Consider the following 24187-nt stretch of genomic DNA (forward strand, 5'->3'; position numbering starts at 1 on the left):
GCAAGATTCAACAAAAGTGCGTATCCAACGAGATATTTTTCAGTCAATATCTGTCAATCAGCATTCACATTCAATATTGTAAATGGATTTCACTTATATAGTGCTTCACTGAAGACTTACTGAACTACAAGCCTCTATATTTTAATATTTAATATGACTTATTTACTCGTTCCCTGTCTTTTAATATTCAACTTACTTTTCTATTTATTCTGTGTTGTCTTCTATTATATATTCTACTGTTCCAGGCTGCTCCAGGACTCCTCCAGTTTTTTTTTCCTGCAGTCCTGGTAAAGTCCCAGCAGGGGGCGCCCGGTCGTCCTCGCGTTGCCCGACATTGAGAGCAGCTGTGTGGGAGCAGCGCGAGCGGAGAGCCGGTCCTCGGGGAGGGAAGGCTCGGAGGGAGGAGGAGGAGGAGGAGGAGGAGGAGGAGGCTTCTTCGACAGCGTTTCTTCAACCTCTCACTCCACCAGCGGCGTCTGAGCCCGTCTCCTGTCGGGATATCCTCTGGACTTTGGTATTTCACATTGAGTTTCGCGTGTTGTTTTTATTATTATTATTGTTTCTCTACCCGGGAGAAGCGTCGCGATCCCCGGGACAGGAGCGGACCTCGACCCGGTGAGTTCCCTCCTCTCACCTCCCGTCTGCTCTCGATGTTCTCTCGTAAATCTCTCGTAAAACTCACAACGTGGGTCTCCCGCTCCACTGGCGGCTCGTGCGCGTGCGCGTGTGTGATTGTGTAAGTTTTGTTTGTTTATTTGTTTGTTTTCCCCTCCTTGATCTTGTTGACATTCCTCTTCGTGCTCAAGTCCGAGATAAAGAAGCAGGGAAACCAGTTGAAGACTCGACTGAACAAACAAACTGGGAAAGTCCTCGGATTGTGGAAATACTTCCCCGACCTTTTAAAGAAAACAACTGAAACCAACGTGCCTTACTTATTTATTTATTTATTTAGTTATTTATTTGCCATTTTCAATGAAAAGAAAAACCCAATAGTTGCTTCTTCTTTTTTTGAGACAGTTTGTTTGCTGAGATTTTCTCCAAGGCAGTGAACTGACAGTGTTTAACATGAGTAGACTAATACAATCTATCCAACAAGGAACAATAATAAGTGTGTCGTGGTTTGCACGCTCACCTCACACCAAGGAAACCCCAGTTCGAATCCCAAATGTCTCACAGTCTTGGTTTAACCCACCAAAAGTCTTTTATTTTTGAAGTTTTCTTTTTGCTGTAAGAACATACAATACAATACAAATGCAATGAAACTTTTCGCCAGATGTGCGCCACCTGGTATGCGGATGAGTAAAGTTGCTTTATATGACTATCGGATGGGGAGCGGCCATAACATACCGTACCATACATAAAATATAAATGTGATTTATGGGGCAGCTGCAGCTCCTTCGGTAGAACGGCTTGTCTTTCAGCCCCAGGGTTGGAGCCTCCATCGCCTCCTCCTCTGGGGACGGCTGGAATCGGTGGGAAAAGTGCAAAATGAGTGAAGTCGGCCCAGATGGTTAATATTGTATGGGGGACTGGTCGGATCTGATTGACTTTGTTTGCCTCAAATATGAGCCAATAATAACAAATGCTTTGAATTGTATTCCCGATGCAAAGGTTTCTGTACTTGCCAACATTTGTGTCGTTGTTTTAGTCATTTTAGCAAACCGATTATTTGGGATTTTACCAATTTTAAGTTGTTTACATCATGCCAGTGCCCTTTGAATAGATGTCATTTGCATTGGCCTCAAGGTTCTTTTTTTTTTTTTTTTTTTTACTGTGGTGGTACCTTCAGTTGGGGCGTAGGGGTGGCTTTCCCCCCCTGTAAGTCCAGAAACATGCATTGGTTGATTATTGATTAGTTTTTAGGGGGGGGTGATGATCCCATTCGACTAAACAGATAACTGTGCCAGGTTGTTGTTACTGTTGCGTTTTCGAACTGAAGGTACAAACATTGCAGGACCAGCAGTTTTTTTATGTTGCGTCTCAAGGCTAAACGTTGTTTGAGCTCTTTTTGTGCCACGTGAGATGGAAACAACTTCACTTGGAGGGTTTAATAACGCTCTCCTTTTCATAATGTCACATTTTTAAAGACTCACCCTGCAACCGATAGAATATTTATTGCCGTTGCACCATTCAGAAACGAGGTCATTCACAGTGCTTTACAAAGAAATAAAGGAAATTCGATTAAGACACTGAGCAGGACTGGCGGCTGCAGACGTCAATCAAATGTGGAACACGCCCCTTTTGGTTGAAGCACTTTACAGGAAATACTTAGGAAAACATTTAATAATGAGTTATCACTAAGGCATTGTTTCACTGGGTCTTTAAAGAGATGCGTTGCCGTAGTTTTTCTTGTATATTAAGATAATATTAGCAGACTGTGATAATGTTTTACACCGCTTCTTAAGATAGAGGTTACATATCAGGACTTTAAAGCAGGTTACTTGCAGCATAAATAAACATGCTGTCAAAATATACAGTAAAATGCTTGTTGCTGCTATTTTCTCAATATATACTGTATATATTGGTTTAATATTATTTATTTGACACAGATGAAGCCTATCAAAGAAAAAAATCATCTTCTTAATCAGAAATAAGCTTGGTAATTCTAGTTTTCTCTTTTCACGCCCTAATTCAGCAGTCATGACATAAAATAAAGTTTCTATGTTCGGTCTCACACATTATGTCATCATAACATCTCAGCAGCAAACCTATATATCAAGTGTGTAAACTCAGGGGGTCAATAAACACCGCAGAGATAAGTTGATTTATTTATTTAGACTATTTGAGATGATTTGATAAAAGTTACAAAACATTTCAATTTTGTAAATTGTCCTTTTGATTTCTGAGAATTGCTTAAGTTATATAAAAAAAAAAGACAGTTTGCATTATATAACAGGACCAGATAATGTCCTGATAAACGCCACATAAACCGCTTGTAAGTTTTCAGTGTGGGAGCTGAAACGGGTACTTTCAAGGTTTTTTTTAAATTTTTGGTAGACTTTTACCTTGAGCCCACGTTTGGAGCTTCCTGTTTTCACAAAGTGACACATCCTGATACAAAAACATGTCGACCTCGACTCAAAAACACTGAACACCTGTGGTTTCTATACTTCAGCGGACGAACACGAAGCTGTCTGCTGAAGCACGCTCTGTACAACTGTGTGCCGTGTTGGCGTGTGTTATTCTCAGTGTCATTCCTGAGCTTATCAGCTGTGATTTGTTATTTTCTTAACTGTTGGATCGGTCTAAATATAACTACATATATCAGTCCTCTGTGGTTTCTTTCCATTTCAAGTCATGTATTTACAATCAACCCTTTGATTCAACGTGTACGGTGTCCAGATGTAAATCACTTGGTGGTACAACAACACTATCATAAAATATAGATTGGGATTAGTCATAAAAATACTTTACAGTTATACGTTCTTAAGATTGGACTGCATTTATCATCATGATTAAGCTGCTTCATCTGTGTGTTTACAAGAACCTCACAATGAAGAAAGGTTGCCCAACGTTAAGTTTGATCGAAGCAGCAACGATCCTTTTTCTACAGGAGTGTTTGTGGAGTTTGCACGTGCTCCCCGTGTGTACGTGGGTTTTTCAAAAACATGAATTTGAAGCTAATGACAATTCTTTATAGTGGCAGAGTGTGTTTGTGTTTATGTGTGGACTCTGTGATGGACTGTCTGCAGTGAATTCTGCTTCTATAGTCAGCAGAGATCACCTCATTTACAAAATCAATAAGGCACTTCGAAATAATTCTGAGACAGTTTTAGTTCTTTTGGCCCTGCAATTCAAATTAAAAGGAGATGGACTGAGTCACTGGTTTTTTGAGTCTATCACTATTTCTGGTGTATTCAGTCAATCCTAATTTGTGAGCTCTTTATTTACACACACACACACACACACACACACACACACACACACACACACACACACACACACACACACACACACACACACACACACACACACACATATATATATATAAAAACTCCATGTAAGACATGAATTAGAATAATTAAATTTTGAACACATTTTCATATTCATGATTATCGAAGACATCAGCAAATATAATCATAATATGTGTGCCTACCCTTTAATTTTCCACAACATCTAGCAATAATTCAGTGCCGAGTTGAAATGTATTCCATAGAATAGACGTATAAGAGAGTCTGCGCTGCTGTACACGAGGTTTGTTTGAAGCCAGGAACAAGAGGAAGCCTCCCTGCATGTAGAGCGTCTGCTTTAGCCTTCATGGGAACAAGAAGCTGTGAATTAATGCTGGAATCAATTATAGGACTGAATATACATCGAAGGTTAAGAGCACGAGTCGGCGTCAGCAAGTGTGAAGAGGCTTGAATGAGTGAAAAGAAATGCACCGAATACGAAAATGACACTTTGATCTTTATTCTATGTTGGATTACATCTGGTTGGAAGTGCACGTACAGCCACAGCATGTATGGGCAGAATTCATTGATTTTTAAAAGGATAAAAACATCAGTCATTGAAAGAGATATCGATTTGTTCTCTGTCTGACGCATAGATTTTGGCATCCAATCAATAAACAGCTTCTTAGTAATTACATAAACACTGGTTAATAATATACCATAATAATTTCTCTTTCTTTTTTGTTAAAATGTGAAAGATATTTTGATCTCGGCCTTGGTTGAAGACTTCTACATTACTGGATGGATTAATATCAACTCCTGCAATTTGATTAGAGGATCATCGACAAGTGAATTATTTGCCCTCAGGGGGAGATAAAGGTCTTTCCTCAGTCCACATGTGGTTGTGGGGGCATTGTGGAGACCGCAGATACTCGGACATCACCGATTCCCACTCTTTCCATCACGGAGGCTACCGAAACAATCTCCACCAAAAACCTGTACATCAAGTGTCAATAAGGACCCCAGAGATAAGTTGATTGATTTATTTTTTGACTATTTGAGATGATTTGATAAAAGTTACAAAACATTTCAATTTTGTAGATTGTCCTTTTGATTTCTGAGAATTGCTTGAGTTTAAAAAAAAAAAGAAAAAAAAAGACAGTTTGCAGTCTGGTGAAGCATATAATGTCCTGATAAACGCCACATAAACCACTTGTACGTTATCAGTGTGGGAGCTGAAACGGGTACTTTCAAGGTTTTTTTTTTTTTTTTGGTAGACTTTTACATTGAGCCCACGTTTGGAGCTTCCTGTCAGATACTCAGACATCACCGAACCCCACTCTTTCCATCACGGAGGCTACCGAAACAATCTGGACCAAGAGTGGAACCTGAACTGACCTCATCCAGTCGAGGAAGCCACGACATGGTGCCACCTCAACTGGTTGTTTTCATTGTGGAGGTGTAGCAGTACCACAGCCTCGGCTGCTGCCAACTATTTTCCTCACCTGTCCACCATCTATCACTCCTTGTCCACATGACGTTGCAGGAGCAATCTGATCCACACTCGTCCCATCCTTGAGGAGACCAGACCATGCTCGGGTCTACCAAGAGATGTATAACCTCTCCAGTGGGCCGCCTCGTTATTATCAGTTGCCTGAACCGACTCGACTGGTTCTTCTTAATGCAGAGACGTTTGCAGCTCTACATCCTCCTTGAGAGTCGTGCCTCCTCATATTGGCACAGAAGAGTGAGGTCAGCCATCCTGTTCAGCTGCTTATATCCACAATGTCAGTCATTCAATATCTGCTAGTGACAGGATCCCTGTATTGACTGTCCCTATGGATCCACTCGTCGCCGTTCCTCCCATCACTCGACAAATAAATGCCAAGAAAACTTCCAACTTCTGTTCCTGGGGTGTGTTTTTCCCTCCATACCTGAAGAAGCCATGCTATTTTACAGTATTAAATATGTGTCTATTCAAAACGTGTTTCCTGCAAACTAAAATGTTTCTGGGCCATGAAATTGTAGTAAATCTGCATTTCTGCAATATAAATCCCAGAGTCTCACGGTCGGGATCACGCTTCGGCAATCATGTGGAAAACCGCTGACCTGGGAGCTGCTGTTCACCCAGATTTATGGTGCGTTGAGTGGGAGGACAAAGACTTCAAGGAAAAAAGTGCAATAAGCAGCCTGGTGATTGTTGAACCAAGAAGCACAGCAGTGTTTGTTTTCACTATTTAAGAACAACGAGAAAGAGCATCACCAGTCAATTGCTCATGAATGAAATGAGACTGAATCTCCATTTCGCTGCATTAAAACCTTTCCGTACTGGCGCAGCACGAGCACGATCCTACCTGAGCCCCGGGAGACATGACGGTCAGTAGAATTTGATGGAACTCCCGAGTCTGAATGCGGAGGAGGAGTGTTGAAGTCCAGAGTCGGTGAGGATCTGAGTGATCCACTTCTCCAAGTCTAGAATAGGCGCAGATATCCAACAGGAGATTTTTCAAGCACTTTGCATAATTTCATTTTCTGAGCATAACTGTCCTGCTCTCCCCTTCACTGAAACCGTTCACAACTGCCTCGCTACCTGCTGTAATGCTGAGATGTGATTGGCCGGTCTAACTGGCCTGATCTGACCCCCGAAGACTGTCGAGAGAAAGATGAGACCCCAAAACCATAACTCAAATGAGCCGAAGGCCGCCGCCATCACACACTTCACTAACGCAGGATGGGAATTCTGACAGGTGGAGGAATGAAAAGTATTAAAAACAGAAATTACCAAACTATACAAAAGTTGTTGTTTTTTTCCATTTAAGTACACAAACCATGATGATCAGGATCAAAATGAAACGAAAGAATCCCGAGCTACTGCGGCTTATGTGGAATCAGTCAAAAAAAGGCTTGAGTTTTTAAATAGTTTTAAATGGACTATTAGAGGAGAACGAGCTCCAGAACCCCGCGGCGATTTCACAACAGCTGGCTCGTGCCCGCGACTGTTGGCGGCGGGGATTTGTTTACCGTCGCCAAACACGCCTCTCCAGGAAAGATTGACGACGTGAATACCAAGAAAGAGAATAATGAATAAAACATGTTCACAAACTGATTTCAACCTGCCGTTCCCCACTGTCTGCTGCGCATGTTGTACTCTGATGCAACACTTTTTTTTTTTTTATTTAACTGTTAAATTTTGTCGTGCATGCACATATTATGAAATGGTTTTTTTTGTTTTTTTTCAAGAAAACCTCAACATGTTGCAAAAAAGTTGCACTTTGCAAGTTTAACTCCTCATAATTTTAGTTAAAATATGACTTTTGCTTCTCAGTATCTATTAAAAACAGGATAATTGTAATGTGGATTCTTTTCAGTATTAAACCTTTAAAAGAAGCAGCATTCTTGAAGCAGTGGAAGTCATGGGAAGACTTTAAATCTAGTATGTCGGCAAGATGTGAAAAGAGCTTGACGAAAGGGATATTAAATGTAAAGAAGTGACTGACTGTCGCATGTGAAGTTGTTTCTTTTGATGCTGCTGTTCATGTGTATTCAAAGCCCCATGCGTACTTTATATATATATATGTAAGTTATTGTACTGCAATGAATGGGCGTGAAAGGTTTTAGTGTGTAATCGATGTGTTAAGTTCTTATACCGTGGCAAAGCAAATGGAAAAGTGTGATTGTCTTATTTTGTTGGAAAATGTGGAGCAGGTGGGTATTTGAGTGTGTCCAAGAGTCAAACACTGCGTGGTCTAAAGTGCGTTAAACTATGTGGGCGTGTATTTGTGTGGACGTGACAGTTAAACACTTTGTTGATCTGCTTCAGCTGTTGCAATCAACTATATCTAAATACAAAATCAAGATTGAGGTCATGTTAATAAAAAAACAACAAAAAAAAGGGCTTCAACAGCCAGAAACAGCTGTTTTGGCTTAAAAAGAAATGATTGGAGCTGAAATGGTTCTGGACTCCTGAAGAGTAACGCACCCAGGCAGTTGGAGGTACCGCTACTGATACTCATAAAAGATCCCGTGTCATTTTCAATATGTGAAGCATAAAAAAAAAAAAGTAACTGAATGCAGTTAAATGAGTCTTTTGCGATTTTATACAGTATATTGCACCAGTACATATAGTGGCAGATGTGTGCAAAGGTTGATCTGGTACAAAAACTGTCACGATATCTGTAATAGGATTATGAAAAAAACAGTTTCAACATGTTTTTATAAGCACTTTCCAATGAGGTGTCAAATGTACAGCCTGGAGTCCAAAAACTGACCCATGAGACGACCCAGTCCGGCCGGCAGGACGACTTTATACACTTTTATATTAAGTGCAATTTTAAAGAAAAGTAAATTCTGGATCATGGATTTGGGGGCTTTAAAGAGAGTAGTGGACTTTGCACAACACTAAAACTGTCATAAAATTGAAATTGCACTTAGTTTACACTATAAATGTAACCTTGTTCAGGTTTAGTAAAGGTGTATGAAACTTTCTTATGATACTCATTTGCTGTAAAACTTTTGGATTTCACCAAAACTTGTATTTAATGTACTGATCTCGTCCGTTTGAGGTGGGCTTTCTACCAATCTTTCACACAAATGGTTCCCAGGCGGCGGCGCGCTCCTCCTGGTCTCTAGAAAAAAGCTGTGGTGGGAGCGTCCCTGTGGTGGGCTGGGCCTGCGTGGACTGTGTGGACGACGGGGAGAAACTAACATCAGCCACGTTTCCTCCACAGCTCGACACCATGGCTGCTGCCTTCGGCGTGCTCCTCTTCCTCCTGCACCTCCTCACTGTGGAGCCGGCCTCTGAAGGTAGGGTTTCAACACAAGCCATCGTCCTCTTTGCTTCATTTGAATTGCAAAAGTAGAATCTGGATATTGTCGCTTTTTCTTAACATGCATTAATATTTGGTGTTATTATCAGATTTGCATATTTTCCCCCAATTGTTCACTTTAAAATAAATTAATTGAAGCAGCAGATGGGGGGGGGAGGGGGGGGAAATTATCTGAGAGGAGTCGGCTATACATTTTCCATGCGAGTAATTTATTCTCACCACGCCGCTCCAGCTTTTCAAATGTGCATAAAATGTGTTGCACAACACTTGAAGCCGCGGCCAGCGGAGTTCCAGTGAAGTGGCTTCCCAGGAATTCTGGAGGGGACTGAACACTCCGACGCCGCTCCACAATGGGAAGCTGTGCAGCGGCTCGCCTCTCCCGCCAATGCAAAAGCTCCTACAAAGGCTGCATGTTTGCAAACACTGGTTTCATTTCATCCACAGACATGAGCTGGCTTTGAATTGACCATTTACAGGACATCCGGTGCTTTTGTCCAGTTATGTAACCCCCCCACAGCTAGTGAGTTAGCGGAGGTGTGCGCGGACACGTCCTCCCGCTGCCCGCTCTCTTTCTGGTTTTGTTTCATGTTTGTATGCGAGACTGAACAAGGCCGCCGTGTTTTGACAGAAGCGTTTTCCCACAGTGGCACAAACACAAGCGAGAGCCAGCGGCGAGCCGCTGAGGCGCGTTGGCTTTTCTTCGTCCTTTCTGAAGACTTACTGGAGAGTCTGCCAGCTTTTAATTACCGTCAGATTTCTGAAACCCTCTTCTCAAATTCTGTTGAGTGGTTTCTGTGAGTGTGGTGTCACAGCGGTGAGAAGTTGTTTCCCCACTGGGGGGGGGAAACGAGATCCGAACAAAAACAAACAGATCAGGGTTGTCCTAAACAAGACGTGTGGGCCAAAACCGACTGGTCCCAGGGTCCAATCTGTCCGGCAGGACAACAAACACTTTATTGATTCAGAAGGACATTTACATAAACGAGATCAGCAGATGCGGCAACGTCAAAAAAAAGATCATCGTGTTGTTCAAAACGTTAAAATCTTTTAGATTTCACTTGGGGGGCGATTATGAAATTCAGCTTGGTTCACATCTGTATGTTGGGGACAGATGCTCTATAATTCACTGCTATCCTCCATTTCCATGATAATGTTTCAAACAAAAATCGCGTAGTTTTTGTTTCAGAAAAACTTTGTGTTTACACTGAAATATTTTACAAACGATGTAGTTGGTACGCAGAGCCACTAGTGGGTACTGTTGTTTGTTTTTTTTGTAACGAAGCCACACGCACACAAATACACAAAAGCAGAATATGCTATAAACACTGACAATAGCGAGTACGCAGACATTGGTTGCTCTGAGCAGTGTTGTTGTTTAACCCCAAAACACAACAGAAGTTTTCGATTTTGCAGAAAAATGTATCAATGGGGCCGTGGTGATGTTGAAGTGTAAACATTTATTCAAACAGTTTGAGCTGTTTTCACTGCTGATTGACCATCAGTGATGGCTGAAATGAATGAATGATTTTCTTTTTTAGTTGATGTTAAGTGTGGTTCCCTGGGAGCTTTGAACGCTGCTGCTCTAATTGGTTCTTGAGAATGGATCCGTCAACCAGGAGTCGGACTGAATTCAACCTTTTGGCCACTATTATAAAGTGTGGGAGCCAAATCCATTTGGGGGAAGAAAAGCTCCACACGGTGTGTGGCGGGTGGCTCCCAGGTGATTTCCTTCTTTTTAATACCAGTGTCTCACTGGGGTAGCCACAATTGTGTTGCGCTCCAGTTTCCAAATAACGGTGCTCTTTCCTGCTCCGAGTTGACACCAGCTGTGGCTGGGCTTTTCTCTTTTTTGTTGTTGTTTCTGCTCTGTGGCCAGCAGGGATGAATTCATTGCTTTAATGACGACTGATTAAATGTTTCGATCAATTTGTGAGTCTGTCAATTAATCGAACTTTTCTTTTCTGCGATTTGCAGCGCATGAATGCTTAATGCACTTAATTTCGGTCCTGTCAGTCCTTTTTACGATTTTGTATGTCGCAACATGTTGATTTACATCTACGATTATGGAATCAGCCAACGTTTTCCTAAAGTAGAGCAGAGCTTCTGTTTCAGTTGCTCTATTTGCTCCTGGAGGTCGACTCAAAGGTCAGGGGAAAAAAAAACAACCCTCTGTAGCATCACGGCTTCAAATGTGATTCGATAGTCTCTGGGGGGGTCAACAATAGTTTTTTTTTCTTCCTCTACCTGAGCTTCAGCGTTCGCGCAGCTTAAGAATCAGAACATTGGTTGTTAATGCAATTGAATGTCTTAATTGAAGAGTTTATTCCATCACTGGGCACTCTGGAGCATCTACAAGCCCCATGTTTTGCCCATTAAGGTTTGTCGAAGGCCCTGAACGGTAATCGGTGATGAGAACATTGTGGTCCTCAGCCAAGGAAGGAAATAGCTTTTCTAAATGGAGAGCATACGGCATCCCCCCCCCAACCCCCTGAGAGTACACAGAGTGATGTTTGAACACGTGACTGTAAATAACCGCTTGGCCTGTGGGCTCACAGGAAGGACATCAATGAAGACTTCCCACCACCTCGCTGTTCTCATGGTAATAGAGACTGTAATAGGAAAAACACACACTAATTATCATCCAGGGGTTGTGTAAACAAAAGCAGGCGAGTTATGAAATGAAGGCATCTGTTATTTCCTGTGGAATCACGGATGAAAGGACGAGGAGGTGTCTGTGAAAGCCGCCGGACCGAGGACGTGGTCTGAAATGGCCGGCGGTGAGGAGCCCCCTGTAGACGCTGTAAACACGTCGACGACCCCGGGGGTCAAACGCAGTGGAGAGAGATGCATGGCAAATTTATGTTGGCACCTTTGGAAAGTGTGTCCTGTGACTCGGACCCTCTGTTTGCTTACACCCGGAGTGAACTCTGCTCGGTGGCTGCTGAGCAAACACTGCAGCACGGGCGGAAATCTGGAGCTCGTCGGTTTGCGCAGCAGTTCAGTCACTCTAAACCCACGAGGCTGGGTACTTTTCTCTATTGAGCTTTTTTTTTTTTTTTTTAAATCTCTCTTTTTTTTTTTTAAATAATTTTGATTCATTAAAACCATTTCGTGTTTCCGTGCTATGTATGTCACAGTTTTTTTTGTGACAATTGTCTGTCAATAAATCCAAAATAAGCTAATAATTTTCTTGAAACGGTCAAAAGTCCGATGCCCGCTGCACACCGTGCGACATTTGGCCGTCCCAGATAAAAGATAACAATCATGGCGATATCTTTGGTTTTGGACCTACGTCGGTGGTCCTACGTCTCACTGTGAGAGCGGTTCAAGGACGGCCGTTGTCATGGTCTTGTGACCAAAGACAACAATGGCAAAACGCAGGGGGAAAAAAAGTATGCGGGATGTGAAAAAGGTGAAAAAACATCTGGTCTTAAATACAGATGTGGTTATTTTTGTTCCATTTCATTAAACAGGAGCTTGATTTAATGCTGATGCAGTGTTTGTTGTTTTATTTAAAGTATACTGTCCCATAGTAATGTGCACGTGCCTCTGTGGTTGTAAACAATAGAAGCCCGCTGGCTTGTTACCATGTACAGTAAATCTGTCATTACAGTAACAAGCTGAAAGCCTGTTTGGCTCTTGAAGGGAGTGAAAGGTGGTTCGCTAATGGCTTTTCCACATTAACAACATTACTGAAGTGGATGAGAACATGCAGACCCCATGTCTTCTCTTTTTTTTTTTTGTCCTCGTATTACCTGATGTTAATTATTACATATCCAACAATCTTTTGTACTTTCGATCGCCCCCATTGCCAAAAAAAGTCAATTGTTTATGAATATGTCCGAGGTCTTTCAAACTGAAACCTCCTCTTTCTAGGACAGATTCCCACCTCCCACTGTACAAAATGTAACACTTTCCCAAGGGGATCACAGACCCCAGATCATCTTTAGATCACCAGCTTGGATCAAAACGAATACGTCTTTCTAAGGACAAGTATGAATTTTCCCTCCTTTTGCCGCTTAATCTACTGGAGTACTGGAGTGTCATAAAGCAACCTTGTTTCTCAATGAAAAATTAAGAGGCATGCCTCTTTCAAATGTAAAAAAAAAACAACAACACCCAGTTGTTAACCAATCCAAGGGCAGAAGCATAATAAACCAGTGTAGTGAATCTGGAGTGTTCTCCCTGCACCAAGTACAGCAAAACGCCCCACACGTCTCCTCTTTATCACTCCGCCAGCCACAAAAAAAATGCCCGGCATAGCCCAGTGTCAAATTGATTTTTCTCCTAATCCTGACTAAGCACAGTTCTGCGAGGAGCAGGGGGAGAGTGCGTAAACAGGTTATTTTTAACCCCTCGCTGCCGTCCCCCCGAAGCGAGCCCGAGGTATTCATCAGTCCTCACTCTTCCCAGAGAGTGTTGATCCTCTCTCAAGTGTTTGGTGTTGTCAGCTGACTGCTGCTGTCCTCCAGGCACCTCAGTCAATGCTGTTTATCTTTAAAAGGTTTGGAGTTCCTGTTTTAAACAATGGGGGGGGGTGTGTCAAATGTTTTTCTTTTGGGAGTATGTCACCAACTGGGGCTTTTCCCAGCAGTCCTGCTTTGTTGTCATAATCACTGAACACAACTGAGAGGTTTTCCATTAAAACCTGTGTCTTTCTCAAGAAATTGAAATGGAAATAAGCTGTGGTGCTGAATAAATAATACTTCTATAATACTAAATACTTCTCATTATCAAAGCCGTTGACTTGTCCAATGTGTCTGAAAGAAATCAATCCGTGTTTTCGACTATGAAAAATATTATAATTGGAGAGTTTGTGGTATTTACGTGTTCTCTTTTTGTCTGGATACCTGGGGTTTTAGTCCCAGAGTCCCAAAATAGGAGATAATTGTTATTACTGATTCCAGTTAAATAAATAAATAAAAGGAGGATTTTGACTAGGGTTTTGGTCTTTGGATGGTCATGACGCCCCTCAGACTCTTCAAGTCAATTTATGAAAACAATTTCCAATTCTGTCCCTCAGAATGCCTCCTTTTAAGCATCAAGCAAAAGCTTCTTTAACATGAGGAATCTTGTATCTTTGATTAAATATTCTGACCATCAATTTGCACTGTATTCAAGTCTGCCAACGTAGCCGAGGATCTTAAATAGTTTGTAAAATCGATCTTTAAAATGGTTGGAGAAACTACATTTCTTAACCTTTTTCAACTGCTTTAGTTTTCTGCCTCTATATGTTTTTTTTTAAATCTCTGTCGTGAGGGGAGTGTACACTCAGAAAAAAACGAACCTGTCAGAGCGGTCTGGCGAGAAAACTACCAACATTTTTCACATACTTTTATAAAGCTGCACACAGTCAACATTCACACGAGCGACCAGTGTTAATTTAGATTTAATTTAAAGCCTGACAATCAGTGGTGATCCCTTTTTTAAATCATGTTTCAATAGAAATAAGTTTCCTCACACAAAATGTTTGGAGAATAACAAATCAAAAGTCAGTCATCAACTCGGGATGGAACCTTTCTAAACTCGCCGAGGGGCCTTGAAGGCAAATGGAAGTCCTGTGTACACGACAATGTTTTCCATTGAAAACAATTGCTGTGCCTGGAGACACTGAGAGTGCAACCTTTATAAAAAAAAAAAGGCTCCTAAGTTGGAACTTTTTCAAAAATGCTCTGACTCCGTTTCCATGAAAACGGTGGAAAACGCAGCTTTCTGAAAACAGCAGCTGGCTGAAATGCTGCTACTGCCTATGTGCACCGTGAGCCTAGCAATAACGGGACAATAACAACAACTTGATCAATCCAACTTGATCGACTGTCCACACAGTGCAGACATCCATCGCTAAGGTTTATAACGCATTTTTCTCTGGTTCATTGTGTGAGGTTTCATTGCTAAAACAACCAAGTAGCGGGTTAGAGGTTTTCAATAAAACTCAGACGTTCTTCCAGATCAGCAGCAGAAGTGCTGAAAAAGAAGTGCTCTTCTGAGTACAGCCAAAAGCAAACACGGCTTATTCCACGACAGCGGAGGCAGTGAACTCCCCCGGCTGCCTTTCTGTGGAAGAGCCATAAAACGACTTCCAGGAAAAAACTGCAGGCCGGCTCGAGGCTGCTTGGCTCCCCCCCCTTGTAGTTTAGGTTACAGCCGTGGCCATAAATCTCGAAAAAGAATGAGGGAGGGACAGATCATCGGAGCACAACGCATAATTACGTGTTTAAGTTTGTGATTGTTCCCTCTCTTGTTTTCCCAGCTCTCTCCCAGAGGGGCCCTCACCTCGCCAGTTGTGTCTCAGCCAACATGGAGACTTTCCGCTGCAGTTGGAATGTCGGCACTTTCCAGAACGTCTCCAAGCCGGGAGATCTCCGTCTGTTCTTCAGTAACATAAAGTGAGAGCACATACTTTTGTCATCAAGCGAGCAGATAGACATCTCGTCTCTGCCAGGAGGATAAGTCATGGAAGTAAAGTCGTAGTCTCAGCGAGGAACTTGTTTGTACATGCAGCGATCAACTGCGCACAAAGAAAGAAGTTGTTGGGCATCCATGTTCTGACTGACATGTTTTGCACAACATGATCTCAAAGCAAAGCATGCGCCTGAGGCCGTGTCCACATGCTTGCAGCGTTGGTAAGCAAGCTGCACAAACACTTTTTGAATAGACACATCATCGCTCAGCTGCAGATCTGGTTAAGGTCACGCTGGGTCGCTGTTTTTTTTTTTTATACGTCCGATGTGTACACTATGTTCAGACCTTATCTGACTCTCCGTGCTCCGGCTCCGTGACCAGGCAAAGTTGAGTTTAGGTGATTATTCTAACTTTAATACTGCTTCTGCTCCAAGACTCTCACAGCATGATGCAAAGTGAAGTCAGTGGGCTTATTTAATAGTGAGCCCATAATGGTTTTGTGTATTTCTCAGCACTCGAATGGAGAAAATGTTCTGATTTTCCTCCCACACTTGGCGTAACGTGCATCTCACTCGAAACCACATCGGTTTCTTGCGAAGACAAACACAACCTCTTCCCATACTTCTCCATCAGTTTGGCTCAGCTGAACACCACAAATATGCTGCTGATTAACGGAGACACCTTATGGAGTCTTGCCGTATCAGGAACCAAGATTTCTTTATCAGTATGTGGAACCAAAACCTTGAGTGATATCTGCAACCAAAGTCTTTAGGTTCTTTCTTAGTATGTGGAACAAAAAAGCATTTAGATTGTTCTGTGCTGTGAGGAACCACAACCTTTTATCTTATTCTGATGTATGATGAGCTTTGCGTGATAATTTTTTGTATGAGGAACTAAGACACTATATAGCATGTTCTTTAGAATGAGGAAACATGACTTGTATATCTATTATGAGGTATGAGGAAACAAGATGCTTTAGGTTTTGTCGGATGAGAAACAAAGACATTTGATTGGCATTATGATCTGTTCCTAATGTTTTGGTGCCCATAACAAAAGAACAACATACTAGATATTAAGTCTTGTAGAGTCATTATCTCAAGAAAAAGATTTGAAGGTTTTCAAGGCAAGGCAAAGGCACATTTATTTATAGAGCACCATGGAAACACAAGGCAATTCACAGTGCTTTACAAAGAAATTAAGGAAGTTAAAGAAATACATTAAAGCTTTAGAAGAAATGAGAGAAATGCATTAAAACAAATAATGAAGAAAAGTATCATAAATTAGGTAAGACATTTACTAAAATAAGTTCAATAAAATAAGTAAAATATATATATATATTTTTTAATTCAAACACCTGTGTAAATAAGAATGTTTTAAAAGAAGTGAGTGTGTCTTCAGGTGTTCAGGAAGTTTGTTCCACAGGGGAGGAGGTAGGAACTCAAAACTGCTTCACCTTGTTTGTTTCTGACTCTGGGAACACTGAGTGAACCTTTTCCTGAGGACCTCAGAGGTCTGGAGGTTTGATAGTCTACAAGTACATCTGAGATGTATTTAGGCCCGAGACCTTTTAAAGCTTTATAGACCAGAAGTCAAGTTTTGAAATGGATCCTTTGGCACACAGGCAGCCAGTGCAGGGATTGAAGTGTCAAGTCAACTTCCTCCAGTTATCCATTAGTGAGATTCGATTATGTATTGACAGACAGGTGTCACGATGACTCATCAGTTCTAGACTAGTCTGACCTCGACTAACCTGTAGATTGAGCCCTCGTTCCACGTATCTTTCGAGTCTTTTAGGAAGGAAATGACTACAGATTTGATCAGTTTTTGCATTTGCGGTCCTTCTTTGTTCCAGCTCTCCATTTCCATGTACATCAGTGTGTTTAGCTTCCTTTGACCCTGTCGATTCTTCTTGGTTGTCCAACCCTCAATCTCTTACTACAGACGAGTACTGCCTTAGTGGAACAACCACATTTGAGCCATGTCAAACCAAATCACAAGTGTTTTTGCTACTAATTCTGTTTGCCCGGTCAGTAGAAACACTTCTCACATCTTGGAACAAAGAAATAAGAACACCTACTTGAGTTTTATTATCTGCTCCATGTTAACTGGAGCTTTGCTTCTTCGCTTTATGAGAATTTGTTGACAATCCTAATACTTCCCGTCGTCAGCGGACACTTTCATGATGTGGTGTTACTTAAGACCTGTCTCCTGTTCACAGTGTGAGCCTCTCCTGTCCTTTCTGGCAACCTTTTTTTTTTTTTTTCCTTTTTCTTCTAGCCGTTAATAGGATTATTAAATGTCAACCATTTTCTTCTATCTGCTGATAGAGCTGTTGTATAGAAATGTAATTTTCCTTCCCATCTCACCCTGCTCCATCTCTGCTGGATATAGTATAGTATAGGTCAGACACGCCCCCCAGCCACTTTCTTTTCAATGCAATTTCAGTTCAAAGGTTGTTTAATGATGTAAGATGCTCACAATCTGCCTCTGCCTGAGGTTCGAGGGTCACAGCCCTTTGTGGACTGGACATTACGACCATTTTGGACTTGCTACCTGATACTCTTACATCTTTATTGTGCATCTTGCAGCTCCTGCAAACTTCCCCCTTTCATTTGGGTAATATTTTCATTGTACATTTTTCAACCTGTATCCAGACATCCAGTTCCCGTTCTCCTCTGGTCTATTACCTGAGTTCCTTGAAATCTCTTCCCGGGGGGGGGCACCTTCCTGATGAATTCAATGATACTGTTTCTTCTCAGTAGATCCTCTGGCTCTCGGTAATCCCTGGCCTCTCGCTTGTCAAGCTTGAACAGTATCTGAGCTGTTTTTAGGCCACATTCTCTTGGAGAGTCTTCAACTAATACACTTGGAATTTGCTGACGCAGCGCTGCCACTCTGGGGGGCGTCGGAGCCCTCCCCTCATGTTTCTGCTTTACCACCTGGATCATGTGGAAGTCAAGGTCGTCAGCTTAGAAAACCTTTCTGTCTCCTCATGGTTGCTTTTTATTCTTTTATGAGCTCAATTTTCCACATTAATCATAACTAATCTGTGATTTTCTGGGATGATGAGCCAGTTGGCGCTCGTCACTTTGTGACTTTCATCAGAACTTTCCGGTTACGCAGCTTAAAAAGTTGACTAGTGTGATGTTTTGCTATATTTCCCCCAAAATTTTAATTTGCACTGTATTTCTCAACGACTGTGGGAGCTGCTGTATCGTAGACTTTTGACCATTTGCAGTTGTATTAGCACTGCAGCACCAACAAGGCGTGGGATGAATGGATTCCTGCGACTTTATCTTGCAACTTACAACTCAAACTTTAACAAATATTCCAATAAATTCTACCACACAGCGTTGTGTCATCAACCGTCACACCCATCTCACCCTCCAACCACAGTAATAACACATAGCGGAGTGATAAAATGTTAACCAAACATAGAAACCACAGGTATACTAACAATTAACTCAGACAAAAAGTGGAAAGGGAATTGCATCGAATAAGTCTTGGTGCCGTCCCACTACTGCAGTGTAGTTTTCACCATTTGCGAGTTTTGTTCGTTTGTTTGGAGTTTTTTTTTTTTTTTGATTTTAGATATCGCCTAAATTCAACACGGATGTTTCGGCATTCAGTTGTTTCTCATTTTCCAGTCTGATACTTTGCGCTTGACTGTCTTCAAAGAATCTTCAATCATCTAATCCATTTTTCTTCCATGATATTTTAATTATTACCATCTTGTGTTTCCCTCAGTGTTTGATTGGAAGTGATCAGTGGGAGCTGTCTTTCTTCTTTTTATATGGAATCTTTATGGATTTTATTTGTAGAAGTTCTCTTAACCTGGAGATCGATGTGAACGGATCTTTTCTGTGCATCAATTAAACTAAACTCATCAGTTTACTTGTAGTCTTTCTCCCAAGAGATCCAGCGTATCTTGTATTGTTTTTTGCACTTGATTCTATGTTGTCCTGGTCAAATACTCTTAAGGTCTCTGGATACACTTTGTGACGCATTTAACAAAAAATGCAAAAGAGTGAATTTTCAATTCCGTTTCCTGTCCCCTTCCTTGCAGATCCCCCCCCCCTCCACCCTCAAACTGGAGCGAGTGTCCTCACTACAGCACCGAGAGGCCAAACGAGTGCTTCTTCAACGAGAACCACACAACCGTCTGGAATTATTACAGAGTCCAGCTCCTCTCCGGGGATCTGGAGACCCTGTACGACGAGAACCGCTTCCTCGTAGCGAACATCGGTGAGTTCACTACTTCACAGCCCCACGTCACTGTTCCTTCACACTGGGAATTTTTACAAACTTCAGTCAAACAAATCCCACAAAAAAAAACTTGAAACGCTGTGGCCTTGGACAACACTGAGCTTTTCATCCTTGTCGTGCTCCAACATGACGTCGGTGGTGAATTTTAGCAAACAGTTTTGGTCAGAATTCTCGGAAGCAACAATGGGGGGGGGGGGACTGGACACTCTCTGCTCCTGTAAATAAACTCACACCAAAATTGGTTTCCTGCGCTTCAGTACAACCAGATCCTCCGATCAACCTGAACTGGACGCTCCTGAACATGAGCCTCACTGAGCTGTACTACGATGTGATGGTGAGCTGGAAGCCGCCGGAGTCTGCAGACGTGGAGATGGGCTGGATGACACTGCAGTACGAGGTCCAGTACCGAGACGTCGGCTCTGAGCTGTGGCAGACGGTGGGTGCTTCCCTTTTAAAAAATGTTTTTTTTATTGCAGACATCTTATCAGGATAGTTGTGTCTCAATGGAAACACCTGTCTGAACTTTCTCAATATCACAGGCCGACCTTGTGAAGAGCACATATCGCTCCCTGTTTGGGCTTCCCACCAACGTGAACCATGAGGTCCGTGCGCGGTGCAAGTTGTTGGCAGGGAAGCATTTTGGAGAGTTCAGTGACTCCATGTTCATCCACATCCAGTCCAACGGTAAGCTCACAGCAACTCCTCCAGAGTTGATGGCAATTATGGAGGAAGTTACCATACTTTTAGAAGTAGTGCTCAGCTGTCGCTAAAACAATTAGACCTCATTTACATGACAACGCATCACGTGAAATCGCATCGCTTTGGCGTTTTCATCTCGGAAGTTTCGCATTTGCCCGACAGAAATGCCGAATATGATGGAGTTTTCATACATTGGGGCCACTAGAGGGTGCTGTTGTTTGTAGTGAAACAAGCTATGAACATTAACAATGGCGAGTTGGATTGCTGTTCTGGGTGACTCTCAACTCTAAAACTACCAAGTCTCAGGAGAGTATGGACAGGGAGTCACGACACTCTGGAGGCAGACGCTGTTAGTTATTGTCCATCTACTCGCGTGAAAGTTCCATCTTGAAACAGTTTTCAAAAAAATGTCCAAGTTTTGAGTGGCTCCGGGCACTGTTGCCATGTAAACAGACCATCAAAACACAACAAAAGTCTTGCGTTCGCACTTGAAAATGTTGTGTGAATGGGGCCGCAGCTGCCTCAGTATTCTTGCCTTGAATTACCGAACAGCTCCTCCTGGATGGTCTGTGTGTTAATACCTGTGGAATGTTGTCGTTGTTTGCTGCAGCGGTTAAAGTGTGAGAGATATTGAAACGCTTGCTGTTGGTGTCTTATGTTGAATGAATTGAGTTTAATGTGAGTTTATTCTTATTCTTGTCACTAGCTCCCAGGTTCCCAATGGTGGCTCTGCTTGTGTTCGGTGCCTTTTGTTTAGTGGCCGTCCTGATGGTGGTTGTCGTGTCCCAACAAGACAAGTGAGTACTGCGCAATGTGCATCATGTTTATCTGTGCTGTGTGCTCTGGGCTGATAAGGGACCTGTCTGAGCTCATTTTCATTACACAGGGTAAACATTCGAAAGCCTTAAAGATTTCTTTGTATTGTGACACTGTGACCTGATGTTCAGATTTCCTCCTTGTGCTTTATGTAACTCGGCATTCTCCTTCTGTTTTTCTTCCAGGTTGATGGTCATTCTTTTGCCTCCCGTTCCTGGACCTAAGATTAGAGGAATTGACCCTGAGCTACTGAAGGTACTCATGGAGTTCAATTATACGTGAAACACTGGCTAGTACAATACCTCAAGGATATGAAGAAGATTTACGGTGATTTGTAAGCCAGCATCGCTTCAGTGAACGTTGTTGCTCTGAGCTCATGTGAATTTATATACTGTGCAGTATTCAGTAGTGATTTTAGTTTTGGTACTTTTGCTGTTTCTTATATCTGACAGCGCTTTTCCACTCGTCCCTACACAGCCCGATTCCACTCGGCTTGCCTTTTAGGCTTTTCCATTGGGTGTTAGTACTTGGTGCCAGGTACTTTAGTAGTACCTCCTCGACAACAAGAAGGCTCACAAACAGAGATAGACGTACAGAAATCAACCCCAGCCGGAGTTCGACACAGCGACCGGCTACGAGTATCGCGAGTTCTCCGAGCTGATGGCTACCCACCACACTACTGGTGGTTTGGATTTACCCGTTTCCCTGTTAACAGGGTGGCCAGCTTTCTCGAGCGTCCTTTGTCACAGCAGATGTTAAAAACCCGACCAAAATCCATAGCTGTCCTGGCAAATGCCGTTTAATCGCATTTCCATTAAAGCTCAAAGCATCGTACCATTTGTTTGTCTTATCTTGACATCAGATGCTGCTAACGGCTGGTGGCGGAAGTCACCCGTTAACAGGGGCACCAGATAACCTAAAACACCTGACAGTGAAGCACATCCTGACAATAAAGCACGATCACATTCAAACAATCCACATTTTGTAATGTGGATCATTTGAGCTGATATCCAACACGGAGTTTTAACTCCACTCTTCCAAAATAATGTTCGCTCCGCATCAGGAGGTACGATTTCCATCGGGGATGATTACTTGTGCACGACGGGGAAAAGCTCTGATGACTCCGACCACGCCATGGGGGTACTTTACTGTAATGGAGAATGAACGGAACTGAGTGGAGTCGGGCGGAGTAGGTCCTCGTGGAAAAAGCACCATCAGTGTCATTTTATCTGTCTGAAGATTAATGGAGTGGTCAGATTGTGCAACGAAGTGAAGCGTCGGTTATGACGTTTCTGACAGCGTAAGAAAATGATCTCAGGCTCGGCCGTCTGCGAAACTGTCTCATCTCTCAACATAACACCTCAGGTTTTAAGCCACAATCAAAGCCACTTTTTCTTCTTTCTCCTCTCTTAACAGAAAGGGAAGCTCAGGAAGTTGACGTCGATCCTGGGCGCCCCCCCTGACTTGAGGCCGGAGCTGTATAACAGCGACCCCTGGGTGGAGTTCATCGACCTGGACATCGAGGAGCACAACGACAGGCTCACGGACCTCGACACCGACTGTCTCGTGGACCGCTCGCTGTCCTCCAACTGCTCCCCGCTCTCGCTCGGCTTCAGAGACGACGACTCGGGTCGCGCCAGCTGCTGCGAGCCGGACCTGCCCAGCGACCCGGACGCGTCGCCTTTCCACCCTCTCATCCCAACGCTCGGCAAAGAGGCATCCTGCCCGTCCGAGTCCGAGCCCTCAGTCCAGACCACCGAGGAGCCGCCCGCGCCGGGCAGGGAGGCGTTGTACGCCCAGGTGAGTGAGGTCAGGGTGTCCGGCAAGGTGCTGCTGTCGCCCGAGGAAGTCCGAAACAAGGAGAAAGACAAAGAGTTTCAGCTGGTTGTGGTGAACCCGGATCAAAAAGACTACACCTCGGAGCTCAGCGCAAGCAAAGCCACCCCAATGTTTCCAACGGGTGATCTGAGGGATTCCCGCCAGATGGGATCGGAGCAGGAAACCCGCGGATCAGATCCCACCCCGGCGTCCCCGCTGCCCCCCGCTCCGGCCTACACGGTGGTGGAGGGTGTCGACAGACAGAACAGCCTCTTGCTCACGCCCAACTTGACACCAGCCCCACATCTCACGATGCCAAAGACCATGCCGACACCCGACGGCTACCTGATGCCGGAGCTGCTCGGAAGCATCACACCGTGAATTGTCGAGGTGGCGTGCAAATAAAATGACAAACTGTTCAGTGAAAGGGAGCTCCGTCTTCTGGGATGAGTCTTGGGAGGTTCCTGCCATGGCTTCTACCTCCACTCACCTTTACCGTGGGCAGGGGGCACACTAGAATGTTTTACTCTCGTTTTGGAAAGGGAATCATTCAAAGAGAAATCTGTCTCAGTGTTGTAGCTTAAAAAACAGAACTACTTGTTACACAATTTATTTTTTTTTGGCACTAGGGGTGACATTTCCCAGAAACTGCATGTGAACATATAACCATATGAAGCTGAATTTTTTTTTTTTTTTATATGTTTGACAATTTAAGCCCAAGCTTTATTTGTTTTTAAGCTCCGGCCGGGTGTCCATCACCTATAACAGGTGTCTTTTAAGCTGCTAAATGTTTACTGTTCTTTTCCAGCTTGTTTTTAATTTCATTTGATGTTAAAAAAAAAAAAAGTTGGAAAAAAAAGCTTAAACTGCTTTGTTTTCCTAATTTCTTGTGGTTTTCTGACACTTTCCACAGTATTGATTAAACATATTGTGAGGTATCTTTAAATTACTTTGTAAATATTTGTACATTTTGTACATATCAGAATATTTTTGAGAAAAAAACATTGTATGTAATATACATCCATCCATTTTCTGTACCGCTTAATTCTGGGCAGGGTCACTGACTATTTGTAATATACCTTGAAAAATATTAACATTTAAAGCCAGCAAATATATATCTCGGGGTTCAAAGTCAATGTGGCACAATTACAGTACTGTTGTTATCAATCGAGATCTCAATAAATCTTTAAGCCCCTATCTGACTCAGAACATTAAGTCTTTATCTAAAAAAAAAAAAAAGCCTGTGAATGATATGGGATGTCTTACTGTGAAGCTATGTATTTCTGAACTAACGAGAGGAAAAAAATAACATGGCTTGGTAGTCTTACATGCAGTTTGTGTTTTAAGTGCATTGATTGAAAAACACATTTGAACTAATTTCTTGGACATTTGTGCTTGAAAAGAGTTAAAGCTCTGGGTTAAGAGGTCATCAGTGTTAAACCTGTACAGCTATTGCATTTTAACTTTGAA

General features: G+C 42.7%; 1 protein-coding gene across 1 annotated transcript; it reads left to right on the forward strand.

Annotated features, from left to right (window-relative positions):
* Positions 1-494: 494 nt before the first annotated feature.
* On the forward strand, positions 495-24162 carry ghrb (growth hormone receptor b). Its single transcript, XM_080510574.1, has 9 exons — positions 495-615; positions 8618-8693; positions 14967-15102; positions 19185-19363; positions 19642-19820; positions 19924-20068; positions 20790-20880; positions 21085-21154; positions 22316-24162. The coding sequence occupies exons 2-9, from the start codon at positions 8627-8629 to the stop codon at positions 23096-23098; spliced, it is 1650 nt and encodes a 549-aa protein (XP_080366700.1). The 5' UTR covers positions 495-615; positions 8618-8626; the 3' UTR covers positions 23099-24162.
* The last annotated feature ends 25 nt before the right edge of the window (positions 24163-24187 follow it).

The sequence above is a fragment of the Blennius ocellaris genome (genome assembly GCF_963422515.1).
Source record: "Blennius ocellaris genome assembly, chromosome: 15".
Lineage (NCBI taxonomy): Eukaryota > Metazoa > Chordata > Actinopteri > Blenniiformes > Blenniidae > Blennius > Blennius ocellaris.